Below are 16,178 nucleotides of genomic sequence, written 5' to 3' on the forward strand. Positions count from 1 at the left end.
GCAGCTGGACAGATTAAATGTGGCAGTGATTTCTGTGGAAGGCATGCCCTTGAGTTCACTCAGCATGAGTGGCAGCGCTGCTGCGGAAGAGGAATCCAGAGATGCTCGTGGCCCGTGCAAGTGCTGCATTGCAGTTACTGTCAGCTTACGTCACTCCAGACACTCCAGCAGCCCAAGGGCTCCTCGGGAGCCTGAGGAGAGCGTGGCTTTAGTACCATGGAACAACAGATCTCATGGTCTGTGTTTTCTGTGCTTCCCGGTGCATAGCTTGTGCCTTCTGTGCAGGGAAGCCTCTATCAGCAGTTCTCTGTTCTCCTTAATGCAGTGTAAAAAGCTGTGAGGGCTTATCCATTTACAGCATTTGGGTTGGAGGGCTTTTTAGCCTCATTTTTTAATATATGTTTAGAGACTTACACATGTCATTTTGTGATTACAGCATTGCACCATTTGAACCTGTCTGTTTTAATTAGCAGTTGGCATAGCCCTATTTATAGATAGATGGAAAAAACACAAGCTAGCCAGTTTGCAGTGCACAGTGTATTTTCTTTGTTGGCAAGTAGTTTGTATCCATTTTTCCATAGCTAAACTGGCTTGGCAACCTGCAGATGTTGCAGGCATTGGGTACTGATGCTTGAAATAGAAATGGACTCTGAAAAGGATGTGGGGTGGGGAGGAATAAATCAGAAACTGCTGTTGCATTGGAAGTCCATTAAGACTGATGATACGACACGCTTACCAGAGTGTAACTGCAGAAGTCGACCACATGAAAAACGAGCGCATTAAAAAATATATATATTTTAAATCTTGCTTCTGTCACATTATTAAGGTTCCTTTTTCACTTTGGCATGTTGTGGTAACAAAACTAGTTACCAGTGTGTTTGGCTGTCCAGCGTGGCTAAGTTGGTTGGTGGGTATTTGTACAAGCAGAAGAAACAGAAGAAATAGAAGATGGATATCTTTCTGGAACAAGTTGTGTCTATAAATAATGTGAAAAGTATATGTGTTTTTCTTTTTAACGACAACTTTAAATTTGCAGAAGTTTTGGCCTGCGTTGACTCTGCAATGCCCAGGAGACTGTCAAGAAACCAGAACAGCATTGTGTTATTAAACACTGGGTGTTAGCTGCTCCTCAGGAACTGTCTGCTGATGCACTTTACTCTGGGGAAAACAATTTGAGGCACCTCTGCCCTCTTCAAGAAGCCCTCCTTAAACAAAACCATAAATTACTTCTCAATGCAGATGCTAACTACAGGCACAGGAGTGTTGTTGGGCAGCTCCCATGGAGGTTGCTGGGTACAAAGTGACAGAGCTTTGCTCTGTAGAGCATTTGGTTGCAAGGATTTCAGCACAGTTGTGTTGCAGCCTGGGCTTTGCGCAGCCTGTGGAGTTGTAGTAGGGTACTCAGCATTGTCTTGAAAAACACTGCTCATGAGTCAGTGCCTTAAAGCATTGCTGCCTACCCATGAGGGGAAGGCAGGCAGTTCAGTAACTCCCTTTTCCCTGCACACCTTTTCAGAGCAGCTGCATTCTTACACTGCAGCCTGTATTTTCCATCATCTTGTGAGATTTCAACCTTTCAGTCTAGGACTGAGCTGACCACGCTGGTAGCAGCAGGTGGATTTGAGTCAAGCTTACACTTGGTGATGTGGGACTAAAGCCTAAGAGTGAAAGCTTCCAAAACCTGGAGGTTAGCAGACTAAAATGTCGTCATCTCTATTGGCTCTTCTTGTTACAATCTGCATTTGAGACCACATGGCAAGAATTGAGTGATCCAAGACTTTTCTCAGCATGTCCAGCACAGTAATACAAATGTGGGTTTCCTCAGACAGGCTGTGACTGTGTGCACATTTGTGTGTGTAATTTCTGAGTGACCTGTCCTCAGGCTGACTCTCTTTGGGAGAAGAGCTGGTGGAATTGATCCTGCTTCACATGGCTGAGCAGGATGCAAGTAAGGGGAAACCTTTCATGTAGCAATATCATAGTGAAATATTGGAACACGGGTTACATGGTGCTAAATCGGGGTAGTCTCTGGGGGAACACAGTTCATAAATTCTGAATAGGAGGTGACCCTTTCTGAGCACTTTATCTACACTTGTAATTTATATGCTAGTCCTGTGCATTGCAGTGCTTAAAGCCTAGGTCAGAAATCCTCCATGCAAATTTGGCACCTCCTCTTGTCTTTAATGGCCAAATGAATAGCTGTAGGGCACAGCCAGCTGTTCTGTAGGTGCAGGTTGATGAGGTCTGTTAGAAGAACAAGGGAGCACCAGAGCATGTGAGGAGTTCTGAGGTTTAGATTGATTTCCTGCATTACCAGAGATGTCAAATGACCAGATGAATGTTTCTCTGCTGAAATCAAGTTAATTGTAAAGCACTGTTCTTGCTTTTTGTAGGTAAACTTTAATTGGTTTTGTGTAGTTTTCAAAATGCCACAGACTTCATTTTTTCACAGACTGGGTTGTGACAATGCTGGTTTGTGTACTTATGGTGGGTGTTCACATTCCTTTGATGTCAAAGCTTTTACTTGCATAAAACAAATAAACATTTTCCACATATATTTGCTGTGTTATGTTGACAAAGCTGTGCCAGGGCTGCTTGGAAAAAACTGTATGTTTGAGCTGCTGGGACAGTGGACTCTGGATTTTAGGTAAGGAAAATAATTTTCACAGTGGCACTAATCAGCAGCTGGAAGAGAAGGTCAAGAATCTCCACCCCTAGAGACACTCAAAAGTTAGACTGGACAGACCCTCAAGAACCTCATGAAAGTTGGCCCTGCTTTTAGTGGGCAGTGAACAGACCAGACAGCCTCCCAAGGTCACTCCCAGTCTTGTCTCTATGGTTTTTGCCGAGTGACATACTGAAAGGAAGGACTAACAACCAAAGGTGTTACATCAGTGTTTGGAGGGGAGCAGGGACTTCCCTCCTCTGGAAGGAGGGGCATCCCCTAGGAAGAGTGTCAATATAGGTTTACATGCTACTGCTAAAGCCTTAGCAGTACCCTGGATGTGGATTGCAGCCTTGTTTAAAGCTGCCCAGCCCCAGTTGGTCCAGTCATCAAGGACTAGGAGATGAGCAGGACATGGCTAGAATAGTAACAGTGCTCTAAATGTGTGTCCTGTGTGAGGTGTGAATACCTCTTGGTCCTCTCCCTGGGGGCTGTTCAGTGAGAGGGGGTTCTAAAGGTGTTCTGCACTGCAGTGAGAGAGTGGATAAAGTGATGGAGAAAGATAGCTTCTGCTCCTCTTTCAAGGTTTAAATTTGAAGGTTTGTAAAGCCCTGGTCTTAATTAATCTTTGCTTTTCTTCTGCCTTTTGATTTCTAGTCTTTCTCATTGATTCAGGTCCTGGCTTTCTGGAGCTTCTTGCAGTTGTCCTCACTACTGAGGGTGATGGAGTGATATTTCAAAGCTTGGCCTTCCTGCCCAGGTCTTACAGACCTGGTGTGTGGGTCACAGCAGGCAAGTCCAGCCAGGTCAGGTGCATCTGCTGTTCCAGGGGTCGAGGTGTGTTCACTGCAGTTCAACAGAGCTTGTTTGCCAGAGGAAATGGAGTTATTCTGCCCTCACAGCAAGGGATAAGCACATCCTTGGTGTTGGTGTGCCAGTCAGTGCTGCTGAGTGTCTGCTGTACGCTGTGCTGGTCATGCTGTACACCAGGGCAGCTTCATTTGAGCTTTTCTGCAAGATGTGTCCTTTTGTGGCTCAGAGAATCAAAGCTTTCCTCCTGCTGCACTCTTCATGGTTTAAGCAGGCACACTTTAAAGGCAGCCTGACAGATTATTTGGAAGGATTCACGGGATAAACAGGAGTTTGCCTGCAGAGCATGTGAATCTGTGCATTCAAAGCAGCCAAAGATCTTGTGAGCCCAGCCCTGTGCTTGTAAGATGTCTCACCTCTGCATGCAGCCTTCTGTGAACTTCACTTGCTGCTTACAAGGAGAAAATGTACTTTTTCTAAATTCAAAAGTTCAGAGTTTTCTGTGTTTTTAAGAACATGTGTTTACTGAGTTTCAGGCCAAAAGCACAGGGACCTCCAGTTTCTCTGCTTGAAGATGGCTGTCCTCATTTCACTTTCTCTAACAGGTGGAATATATCTTTTTTTTAAGCTGGGTTCACTGTTGTGTATCAAATTCCTTTGTACTGCAGGCTCAAGCAGCCAGCTGGTGTCAAACCCATGCAGTGACATTCTCCTTTGCCTTTGTGAAAATTCATTATATTTTAGTAAGGCTGAGGAAGCTGAAGTGGGATGCAGCCAAATTTAAAATAAAAGCAGCCTATCAGTGAGGACAAAACCAGTTAACTGTTTGAGAGCTGGCCTGATAAGCAGCTCAGCTGTCTTTATACCAGGCAATAGGAGCTTTGAGGCAATCTGAATAACTAAACATCAGTGCCCTGGGTTCCTGCTACCCTCTTGCTATCTTGCTTAAAGAGGTGCACAGGTTCTTCATGGGCCTGCTGCAGACTCTCCTGGGGTTTAGAGGAGGAGTCTGCAAAGTCAGTGTGTTTTTAATCTCTTCTACCAAGCCATGTTGCAATGAGCTTGGAGTCATAGTAAATAAATCAGTGGGGATGAAGTTGAATAATGGGTATTTCAATACATATTTGAGATAATTTTTAATTGGCTTTTGGAGCACACAGAGCAGCTGCCTTGAGAAAGTACCAGAAAGAGAATGTATGGCCTTTTGAAGCACCACCATACCCCACCTATGGATGAGTTGCAGTTAGAGATTATTAACCCTGGGCAAAGGCACGAGATTGCCCCAGGAGAGGAAGCCATGTCCCTGAATACCTGGGGCAGGGACAGAGCTTTCCCTTACACCCAGGACCTGAGGTGTTGCATTCAATGCTTAGGTGTGCATTGAGCCTATTGATGGGTTGATGATTATTTATCTCTGTATAACTAACTGAAAAAATAATAGGCAGTCTCCAAAATGTCTTGAATTGATAATTTCCTAAGGTGGTTTGAATGATTTTTACCTCCCTTTGTAGCCTCATGATCTTCCCCTCAGTTCACTAAGGAAGTGTGCTCTGCTGGAAGAAGTGACAGCATGTAAAAATAGCACTGCCTTATTTTGCAGATCTGCTTGCTGTGGGGTTTCAGTTAGATCTGCTGACTTGGATTTAAAAATAAACTTTTCTTCTGCTTTTTGCACCTGCTTGTCCTGGCGGTGCTTGATCTTGTGCTTCAGAGGCAGCAGCCATTTGGTGGTAGCTGAAATCCTTGCTGGATTGGGATCAGCAGCACAGGTGGTTGGGAGACCTGAGTTACGGGGCTTTTGAGGCCAGAGGTGTTCGTGAGGCCAGTAACTAAACATAAAGGGGAGAAAGACCTTGTAGGCTTTTTAGAGCCTCTCTGGGAGTTGTCAGTTCAAAATAAGCAGTGTGTGTTTTGCCATGTGTGCAGTGGAATTGCAGTTGGTGTTCCAAGCCATTTGCTGTAAGTGTATTATCCCTTCCTCTCATTGAATGTTGCTTTAATCTAATCAGATTACATCGCAGTTCATCGCTGGGCCCAGGCACAATAAAGAGCTGCACTTCAAAAGAACATAAATATCTTGAGTTCCTGCCTTCTTCACACGTGGGGCTGACATTAAGTGTTCATTAGAGCCACATTCATGGAAGTATGGAGATCAGTGGGTCTGGCCATCTCGATAGGCCTGAGCCAGATCTCCATCTTTGCACCATCTGGAGCGTGCAGTGGAGTGTGGTCCTCAGTGCCACGAGTGTCCCTGGCTGCTGGAGCTGCCTTTCCCTGCCCTTTGGCTGGCAGCTCAGCTCCAGGGGCCTGCACAGCTGGGGTTACTCCAGATTAGCACACAGGCTTGGCTTGTGTTCTTCAGCTTCAGGAATTGTTTTCCTTACAGAGTTCTTTTTATTAGCCTGTTCTGGTTTTCATTGGGAGCACCAGCTTGGTGATTCATGGCACCTGCTTTCCTTGAGCCATTGATGGGTGTAGCAGTTGGATCCGCCCAGATTAAGACTGTAAGGTTTACTGAGCTGTGCATAGACTGTTTCTGGAAATACATTTTGCTATAAATCTGAAAAGAAATGGGGAAAAAGTATGGGCAATATTAGTGGACAGCTTGGTTGTGAGTACAGATATTTAGCAGACCCTGTTTGTTTTCAGTACTGAAATTATTTGTATTCTGAAGAATAAAATGTAAATAATGGGAAACACTGTTGTGGCATTTACTCTTTTAAACAAATCTGGTTTTAATCACGCTTTGGTTTTGTGGCATTAAAAAGTTGATGCAGAATTCTAGGTTCATAAAAATGAACAACAGGCACCTGTTAGGAGGGATGGATATTAATTCTTACAAAAAATCACCAGAAGCAAAATTCTGTCTGTGCTGGCAACACAGTTTGTGAAAGGGAGAGGAGGAGGGAGCAAGCCAGTTTGTACTCCTGACACAAACACCTCAGACTCTTGAGCATTTTGTTCCTGGGAAACACTTCTGCCTGGACTTCTGCTCTCTGACAGGACGTCACGGTTCAGTGTTGCATTTTATATCTCCTTACAAGTTAGTGAATCAATAACAGACTTAGTTTCTCAGGAATTGAACTGATGCATCCTATGATAACTTAAACCTTGCCAGAGCACTTCCATCCACGTGTGTGTGTGACATCCTCTTTCAAAGCAGAGGGCCACGGGTGAGCTTTGCACGCACTGAAGGCTGACTAAACCCAAAGTGTCCAGAGATGAGAGCAGGGCTGGTTCATGACCATGTTTCTGTGTTGGATGGACTGTGTAGTGACCTCTGTGTGCATGGGTGAACTTCTGACCCTGCTTCTGTAATGGCAGTGCTTGTGCTGACTCCCATGGGCGAGGATTTTACCCAGAGCTAAGCTAGAACAGCAAAAGTAAGCAAAAATGTTGCTCGCTGAAGGGATAAGCAAGCTCAGAAGAAGTCACAAGAACTTTCTTGCATGTTCTTTAACAAAGTGACTGGAACATGGTCACAGCTTGGTCATAGTCTGTTACAAGGACTTCTGAAAGGTGGTGGTCACCAGGGCAGGCTGTGGGCTAGGGGTGGCTCAGGTTTCCTGTTCCTTTGGCTTCTTTGCTGCTTTAACTAACTGCCACTGCCACTCTTCTCAACTCCTTTGTCATCTAAGATCAATGACCATGCAATTCGAGATCCTGCTGGTCCCATCCATGAACAAATGCTAGTTTCTTCTGCAAATGAGAAAATAAGCCATCCCCTGCATTTTCCTCTCAGCTGGATGGTGTGGGGCTCTGGTAAATGTGATGGAAAACTTCATAGCAGACCTCTGTAAATATGTTTTCCAAGTAATTTGCCCAAAAGGGCACAGGACCAAACATTGCAAGCAATCTGTTCTTTGCAATGACAACTGCAGAGGTGCAGTACATGACAGTGGCCTGCCAGAGCTGCTTTATTAAATTTGGTTAATCTAAAATTCATAGGTGAGTTTGACCTTGAATCTGCATTTGTTGATCCAGTCTTCACTGAGAGGTTTCTAAATTATTTTTTTTTAAAGCATCAGGATTTTTTTTTTTTTTTCATTTTGAGCAGCAGCTTACAAAGACTTTACCAAGGTCTGGTCAGAAAAGCTCACAGCTGTAGGAATAAGGGTGTCCTGTTTTATTTTCCTGCCTTGTGGATGCTGAACAACATCGGTCTGTCTGCAGTTTTTGATGTGTTTTTCCAACTTGCAAGCCTTATCTGGAGACTGTTGACATCCTGAACACAGAGAGCTGCCATAGCTCCACTTTCAGGTTTCTGTCCCAGCAGTAATACCTGTGCTAGCCAGTTTTAAGCAAAAGCTGTCCTTTTTTCTCTGTTTGCTGTAACACCCTGGGACTGATCCCATCATCCTTGAGTTTCATGAAGGAATCTGTATAAAAGTTCAGCAAGATCAAGGTCTGTGCCCCATGTAATCAGTGGTGGAAACTGCTTGCTCTTCTAGCAGCGTGAGTTTGGATAAGGGTTGGGTAAATGGCCATTAGCTTAAAATGTCCTACTGTTAGTCATTTGTCATAGCCTCCATGTTCAGAACTGCATTTAATAATCCAGCCTCCATTCTGCTCCTGCTTTAATCTTTACTCAGAAATGGAAGCCTCTTCTGATAACTTAGAAATTACAAAAATATTACAGCCATTTTTCATTATTCTCTCCCTTTTGGTAAAGAGGGAAGTGGCTGACACATTTGGACTATGGCATTGAAGATCAAGGTGAGCTCGTTAGTAAGTTGGAACCTTAAAGGCACTTCCTGAAAGGCAGCATCTTCTGAGGCTGCTGGAGTTGCTCATGAGTGAAGTGAGAAGAGGAAGATAAGAGGTTGATTGTAGCGAGTTGTTTGGAGTATATAGAGGCCATGCAGTTGTACAGCTGCACATTTCATCAAATAATCATTTCCTTGATATATGATCATGATTAAATACAAACATAATGACTCCCATAAAACAATTGAGTCTCTTTCCTACAGTCTCTCCCTGTTGTCTCTCTGTGATGTCGAATGACAATCAAGCATCGAAAGAAATCATTTATGCCCTTTATAGTGGACTCATTGTAGTGTTGTGGTCCACAGACTTTTGTTTAATTATCTCACATGAAAAAACTTTATGGTCTTTTACAGGCTTAGGCTGGAAAGGGAAAGGCAGGGAAGGTGAGAGTGAAGGCACGTTTTGCCTTGTAGAATTGCCTTTTACTTATGAGAAGTAAGGCTGATGTTATCACCCACCTTCTAATCAAATTTGACAGGAGAATTTTGTTAAGCCACCTTCTCTGAGTGGGAATTCTGATGAATACAGCTCTCATCTCCGGTTTCCAAGTATTACTTTACACTGTTCCCAGGCATTGTTTGCCTTACTGGATGAATTATTATAGTATGTCAGAGAAGCAGATGATTCACGGCCTCATTTTATAAACTGAGAGCCCAAGGCACAGCAGTTTGACTTGCAGAGCTGCAGGGCAGTGAATGGAGCCCATGTCACCCACCCAACATGCTCGTGGTTTGGTGAAAGGTTTGCTAGTGTGGCCTCAGTATTTCTGTTTGGGAAATCACAGCTGCTGGAGGTTGTCCTGACTTTCTTCCAGGGAGCTGCTTATGAGTGGAGGTGGACAGTGCATTTGGTGTATTCCTGACACACTTCTCTGTCCAATGCTTTTTTTGCCACCACATCTGGGGGTTGACAGCACTGAAAAAGAAGTTAACTCCACTGGTCTTCTGTCTGCCTGGCCCATGGTTCCATCCTTGGGTCAGTAGGCAATTGGTCACTTATGGAGCAGGTTTTGAAAAGATAAACCATAAATTAATTTGGAAGGTGAAGCAGGTATTGTGTGACTGTGGCATTGCCCACTGCAATAACCTCGTTCCTAGATTTTGATTGCTCAGGTGCATAGCCAGTACCAGGACTTGCACAGACATTAATGCTGCTTGTAAGACCCATCCCTGTTGCAGAGTGCACATCTTGGCTACCTGCTCTGGCTGTGAGCAAACTATTCATCAAACTGTAATTTATATAAAGCATAGGTGAGTCTTGTTCACTGCAGCTGATATTGGATAGAAGAAACAAATCCAAGTTACCATCCCTTGTTACATTCGGATTTTTTCAAACCACTGCAGTGGTACAAAGTGGTTCCCTCTGCCAGTTTGTGTAGCCAGCTGATCCCAGGCCTTTGGAGACAGGAGCATTAGTGCAGTTCTGCTGGTGGGAACCAGCCCTCCAACAGCCTGCTGAAAGCTGAGATGAGCCCTTTGCACTGTGGGTGTTCCTGGAAGAACAGCTGAATGCATTGGTGATGGCCATGGTCTTGCGGCTCAATAAATCAGGGGGTGGTGAGAGGCTTGTATTTAATTATTTTTTTTTTTTTACTTTCTCAGGAAGCATTTGTATCCTTGACAGGTGACATAATTGAGAACAGGGAAGTAAAGCTCTGTTTATCTCCAGTGCTGTTGGAGTCAGTGGGGAAGGAGAAGCAGTGGGGTTCAGGTGTGGGACAAGATGGGCTGGCACTGTCCTTTGCTCAGTCTGGTGATCCTTGCCAGCCCCAGCCCGCTCCCTGGGCTCATGCTGACCAAGCAGAGCTGCCTCAGCTCTTCCAACCATCTTAGCAGCCCCCCTCATTCTTCTTCCCAAGCAGAATCCTAAACCCATCTTCAGCAACACCGTGTTTCCAGAAGTGACATCAAAGATTTCTCAGAACCATTTCTGTTCCTTTTACCTTCACTTCATTAGAGTAGTTTTCATTCACAGAATAAAATTAACACCTCATCATTTGATGTTCTTGTAAACACTTATGGATAACATGAAGTTTCAAAAGGTGGGAAGAACCAGTAGCCCACTCATCACCAACCAGTTGTGTTTGGTTTTTTCCCATGGAAAAACCTCTTTATTCCAGGCTTTCAGGGCTTAATTTATTTTGTTGTGGGTTTGGGGGTTTTTTTGTTTTGTTTTGTTTTGTTTTTTGTTTGGTTTTATTTTACTCTGAACTTTGTTTGTCTGTTCTGCTGACCTTGCCCATCATCTGTACTATGTGTTGAGGGGGGATATATTTATACTTTGGTTGATTGTGTTTCAGTTAAAATTCTCAAATTTAATGTTAATAATAACTGACCTAGTCAGTTTCCTAGTCTCTCCAAACACACAGTTTCCTTTTTATTGTTCTGATACAACCCTTCTTTTTTTTCATATTACAGACTTAGGAAAGCAGTGTCACTTAACCATTGATGGTCCTTAATATTCCAGTATTTCAGTGAGTTTTCAACCTTAAAAACCTAACTATTTCTTAAACTCAGTGCTGGTAGCCAGGGAAATTTTTGGTTCATTTCTTCTTCTCTGCCATTGCAGTTGTGTACATTAGCCTCTGAAATAAAATTACTTTTGTTTGGCAGTGGATCTAGAGAAGAATGCTCTTGTTTTGGGACAGAAATCCAGTCTATGTGGATACTGTTCCCTTTCTCCACTTGCTTTCTCGCTGTTATACCTTTTGCCATCTTCTGTGTTGCTTTTTTGAGTTTTTGGAGTCTGTCTCAGCTTGTGCAAGTGCAGCATGCCTGGAAGAGCTGGGTACAGATCTAGCCTGGAGTCCATGTGCTCTTCCCACCTGTATGCAACGAGGCTACAGTTCTTTGATGTTACCAAATAATATTATTTCAAAAGCTCTTTATAAAATCATGATTAATCAGGCAAGTGACAAAGGACTTTGTGTTTCTCTTTTTGAACAATACCAAATAGCCACAATTTGTTCCAGTTATTTAGTGTCTTTGTTCCAGAGCCATTTCGTGGGCACGGGATTTAATTCTGCAAGAATGCAGGAAGATGGTGACTTGATTTCATGTTTAAAAAAATCAAAATTACCAAAAATGTTAAAGTTTCTTAGGAAGATTTTTTAATTTATTTGAGCAATACTATTTTTAAAGCCTAGGGAAGATTTTACTCCATTATACAAGTCTAAGGTTATTTTAATAATCAAATAAGACTTCTGAATAGATGCTGATAGATTTACTGTTCCAGAGTGCACTGCAGCTGGGAAACAGTTCGTAAGAAGGGTGATGTTTGTATCCTGAAATAGTAGATTTGACGTGCAAATGGGAACCAAGCAAGTACCAAAACTGGCAGTAACCGAAACAAAGTTCTATGGAGATGGAATGGGCTGCTCGGAGCCAGTGTTACCGGTGGCAGAGGGGAGGGCAGGGCTGTGCTAGGAGCAGGGAAAGGCTATGTGGGGAGCAGGGAAGGCTCGGCGGGAGCCGGGAAGGGCCGTGCCGGTCGCAGGGAAGGCTCGGCAGAAGCGGGGCCGTGCCGGGAGCGGGGAAGGCTCGGCGGGAGCGGGGCCGTGCCGGTCGCAGGGAAGGCTTGGCAGAACCAGGGCCGTGCCGGTCGCAGGGAAAGCTCGGCGGGAGCGGGGCCGTGCCGGGAGCGGGGCCGTGCCGGTCGCGGGGAAGGCTCGGCGGGAGCGGGCGGAGCCCTCGGCCAGCGGGGTTTGGTCCCGCCCGGCGGCCAAGGGCGCCACCTGCTGGCGGTGCCGGGAGCGCGCCGGGACCCGGGCCGGGCTCTGCGGCCGCCGGACCCCTTTGAGGCGTCGGGTCTAAAGAATCCAGGGACGGGAAAATTGCATCGAATCCCCTAGGTCTGTTTCTAAAATGTGGAAATAATTTGTTCACAAATGCCCACTCCCTTGATAGCTGTGCTACTTGGCTTTTGACATCTCAAACCCTTTTCTTTCAAGTCTTATGCTGCAGGGTTGAGCCTCGTGGCACCAAAGGTGCCTGGAAGAACTGTGTTTTAATTGTGTTTGGTTGCTCGGTTCTGGTCTCTAGGTGAACAGGAATTAATCTCTTCAGGGGTGGCAGATACCACTGAGATCTGCCCTGTTAATAGCCTAGTTGATTATACACTTATTATTAATCTGTTTTACAATTGCTCTGGAAGACTTGGCACCCCCCTCCTGGGTTGTTATGCCTCTACACCACAGGCAGGAATCTCATCAGGGGTCTCACCTGCCTTTTGGTTTTTGTTTTTCAGGTGGTACCAGAGAGATTGGGTCTGCTCTCACCAGGATGTGTATGAGGCACAGAAGTATAGAGTCCAAACTCAGGCAGTTCTCAAGGTGAGTGGCTCCATACCTGGCCCAGCACTGGAGGTTCCTCCTTCATGAGCTGCTGGGGAACACCTAAAGCTGTTCACCAGCACTGGCTTCTCAGCTGACCTCTGCCCGTCGCTGAGAGCAGCAGTTGTTTTCTCCCTGCAGCACATTAGGTGCTGTGAACATGCTGGGTTTCACTGCGCATTTATGGGGCTGGGCCAGTTCACCTCAAATCACCTCTAATGCTGCAGATTGCCACTGTCAGTCCCTGTTGCTCAGTGCTGAGCAGGTGACTGCTGATGTGACCGACTGACCTGCCTTTGTTTCAGGACTTTAAGCTTTGTCACTAGGTTTTAAACAAGCAGCAGTAGCAAGTGTTGTACTGCTTCCTCAGCTTACTGCAGAGCCCAGATAGCTTGTGGCCAAGGGAAAAACCTTCAGCAGAGCAGTATAGGAAATGCAAATTCTCTCATCCTGTTTTCGCAGTTGAAGTTAGACTGCAGAGGTAATGAGAGAACATTAACTCATGCGCAACCTGGGCTGTACAAAAACAACCTACTTCAGTAGTTAGTAGTAGTTTGCAAGTGTGCCTTTTTTAACCAGATTTAAAAATTTTACCTGACCTTAGGTGAACAAAAATGATGCTTCACCATTTGCCTGAAGACCTGCTGTGTTTTTTTCCTTCCCCCCCCCCCCCCCCCCCCCCCCCATCCTTGAAAGTGTTCAAAGACAGGTTGGATGGTACAAGCAGCCTGGTCTAGTGGAAAGTGTCCTTGACCATGGCAGGGTGGTTGGAACTGGATGACCTTTGAGGTCTCTTCCAATCCAAGACATTCTATGATTATGCTGTGATTAACAACAGATTATGCTGTGATTGCTTTAAAATAAAGTTATTTATGAAATTGGCCATGAGGAGCCAATTTTAGTCTCCACTTACCACAGAGTTAGCTGTTTAAATGGTGTGATCCCAGTCTCATTAATTAGTGGAGCATTACTGGTGCTGGACTCCAGCAGTGTGAGGTGAGGCACATCAGTGGGCAAGATATTGTTCTTTTGTACAGCTGCTCTGTCTTCTTGTGTATATACATGTACTGTTTGAGTTTACAATCTCCATGGCTGCATGAACCTTTCTGGTCTCCAGAGTTTCCATTTAAATTGTGTGACAGTTGAGTAGGATCTGTTTACTCTGAACTGTTTCAGGTCACTCCTCTGCTTTATTCTCTGTTCCTCTTTGTCTGGAGCTTTTGTAATTCTGGTTATCTTGTGATGTGGATTTTTTATTTCTTTTTAATCTACTTTTTTCTTTTGCTTTCTCTAGTGTAAACATTTTTATGTTCTGATATTTACATTGTGACACTGGTAGCTGTCACAGCAAAAAGTAAAAATACTCCAGTATTGACCTTGGCTCTCTCTGTAAGAATAAGGGCATCTGCAGGATTTGATTGCTCTTTGTGTTTTTTCAACAAAATTAGTGCTTTAATTGACTGTCTGATAAACCCACTTCAAGAACAGATGGAAGAGTGGAAGAAAGTGGCCAATCAGCTGGATAAAGACCATGCAAAAGGTAGTTACAGAGGAAGAATTCTTTAATAGGAATAAGATTGTGATATCAGTTTTGCTTCCTCTTTTCATGTTTGTACTGGGGAACTGAATGACATGCTTAAATACGTATGGTAATTTTTCTCTTCTGAAACTCCCCTCCCAAAGTGCCTAACAAAAATTTAACCCTTGCTGTATGCATTTTGAAGGTTTAGTTTGCTGAACCCCGGGGTGGGTTGTTTTTCTAGACTGATAAGCAGTGACTGGGTTTAACTCTGTTAGCCCACTATGAGCTGAGGATTGGAGATGCCACAGGTATCCCTGCAGAGCCCTGGGGTGTTGTCAAAAGCAGCTTGTAAGATCATGTTAAGCCTCAGCCAGAGTGTCCCCAGAGAGTGCACAGCCCTGTAGAGCCCTGAGCATTGTTATTTTGTACCTGAGCCCATACCGAGAGTGCACCTGTGGAGCAGGAGAGCTCTGCTGTGGGACATGGGGTGCCCTGGGCTGCAGGGCTGGTGATGGCTCCAGAGGCTTTCCTGGGGGAGTGAGCTGCAGGCAGCCAAGTCTTGCACAGCAAGCATGTGTTGGTAGATGCCTTTGGCCTGCAAAACTTGGAATGGGAATGGTGACCCTCTAGCACAGGTGCTGAAAGCAGGTTGCAGTTCACCACTGACTGACCCTTGAAAATTTAAGACTTTTATTATATCTGAAAGAAGCAGCAGCACCATGGGAACTGATAGGAAGGAGTAGGCTTGACCTCCAAAAGAGGATTTCTTTCTTGCCCCGTTATTACTGGGGTCACATAGAAGCAGTTGAATCAGCAACTCTCGAAAAACTTCCTGCCTTGTGCTGCAGAGTGTTAAGCATGTAGTGAGAAGGAGAGAGGAATCACATGGGGTCATTGCCAGTAGGGGTGACCCAGGCCAAAGTGGCAGTGAGATTTACAGTTTAGTGGGCAGACTAGGGTGTTGGGAGTGCAGCTGGCCTCAGTACAGTTCTGGTGCCTGCCATGAATCTGCTTCTGTTTTTCCATCTACAGAAGGGTAGTAACACTGATCTCCTTTGTTAAAGTGTATGTGTACATGTATATACATGCCTTGTATCTTCTTTCTTTTTTTTTAAGTATCAGTTTTCATATGTGGCACCTTTAGTGTTCCTGCACTAGAGGTTGAATATTCTGTTCTGGGATTTTAATTCTCCTGGGATGTACAGCTCATCTGAAAATGAGGACAAGTGCAGTGTGCTCCACTTCATCAGAAGGAGCTGGCAATGTGACCCTTCCTTGGGCAGAGTTTTAGCAACCTCTTCCTCTGCCTGACTCTCATGCTGGAGAGGGATCACAGGATATTCTCTGCCTTGCCATTTCTGGATTGCTATTTTTTGCACACAGATGTTTCGAGAAACCTGTCATCTCTGTTTTCCATTCCTGAGAGTGAATGAAATGAAAAGCACTCTAATTTTGTACTGTGTTCTCAGTTGTTATTTCTGTAAAGGCTTTGTTTATTTGGGAAAGATTTTGGTATGTGAATGTGCTCACACCCTAAAATGTTATATTAAGCCAAACGTATAGGCTTTACAAAATGTGAGTTCTAAGCTGCTTTGTTTAATGGTAGCTGTTCTTGAAAAGTTTGTAGTCTAATGTCTTTAAATGTAGCCTTTTCTGTGAAAAGCGCTCATTTTGGCATTGATTATATTGATAATAGAGATTATGTGTGTTTTTTAGAATACAAAAAAGCCCGCCAAGAGATTAAAAAGAAGTCATCTGATACTCTGAAGCTACAGAAGAAAGCAAAGAAAGGTAACTTGCTTCATACTGTACTGTTAGCACCCTCTTGAGCTGTGCTCATTGACAAAGATTGAACAGTGGTAGGACTTTCTACTGTAATAATCCTGCCCCTCTAATGTATTCCTGGTTCCTACTTGAGTAGCAGGTTACAATTACTATGTGTCATTTAAATCATGTCCTGAAGCTGCTGTCTAATGTTCTTATACAAAAGCCTTAAAACTGTTTGTGCAAAGTCAATCATGTTTTAAAATAGAGCCTTTACTGCTAACTTTTTCTTTTTAGGAACACTGACACTCTTAACATGA

General features: G+C 44.3%; 1 protein-coding gene across 11 annotated transcripts in view; it reads left to right on the plus strand.

The window, feature by feature from the left end:
• Window positions 1-16,178, plus strand: part of MTSS1 (MTSS I-BAR domain containing 1) — a 124,619-nt gene that overhangs the window by 78,584 nt on the left and 29,857 nt on the right. For all 11 annotated transcript variants that reach the window (XM_084217067.1, XM_084217074.1, XM_084217077.1 and 8 more), the window contains 3 exons: window positions 12,488-12,572; window positions 14,021-14,112; window positions 15,811-15,885. In XM_084217067.1, coding sequence (XP_084073193.1) covers window positions 12,488-12,572; window positions 14,021-14,112; window positions 15,811-15,885 — 252 coding nt within the window. The remainder of the gene's footprint in view (window positions 1-12,487; window positions 12,573-14,020; window positions 14,113-15,810; window positions 15,886-16,178) is intronic.

Source organism: Fringilla coelebs, assembly GCF_963513975.1.
Source record: "Fringilla coelebs genome assembly, chromosome: 1".
Taxonomy (NCBI): Eukaryota; Metazoa; Chordata; class Aves; order Passeriformes; family Fringillidae; genus Fringilla; species Fringilla coelebs.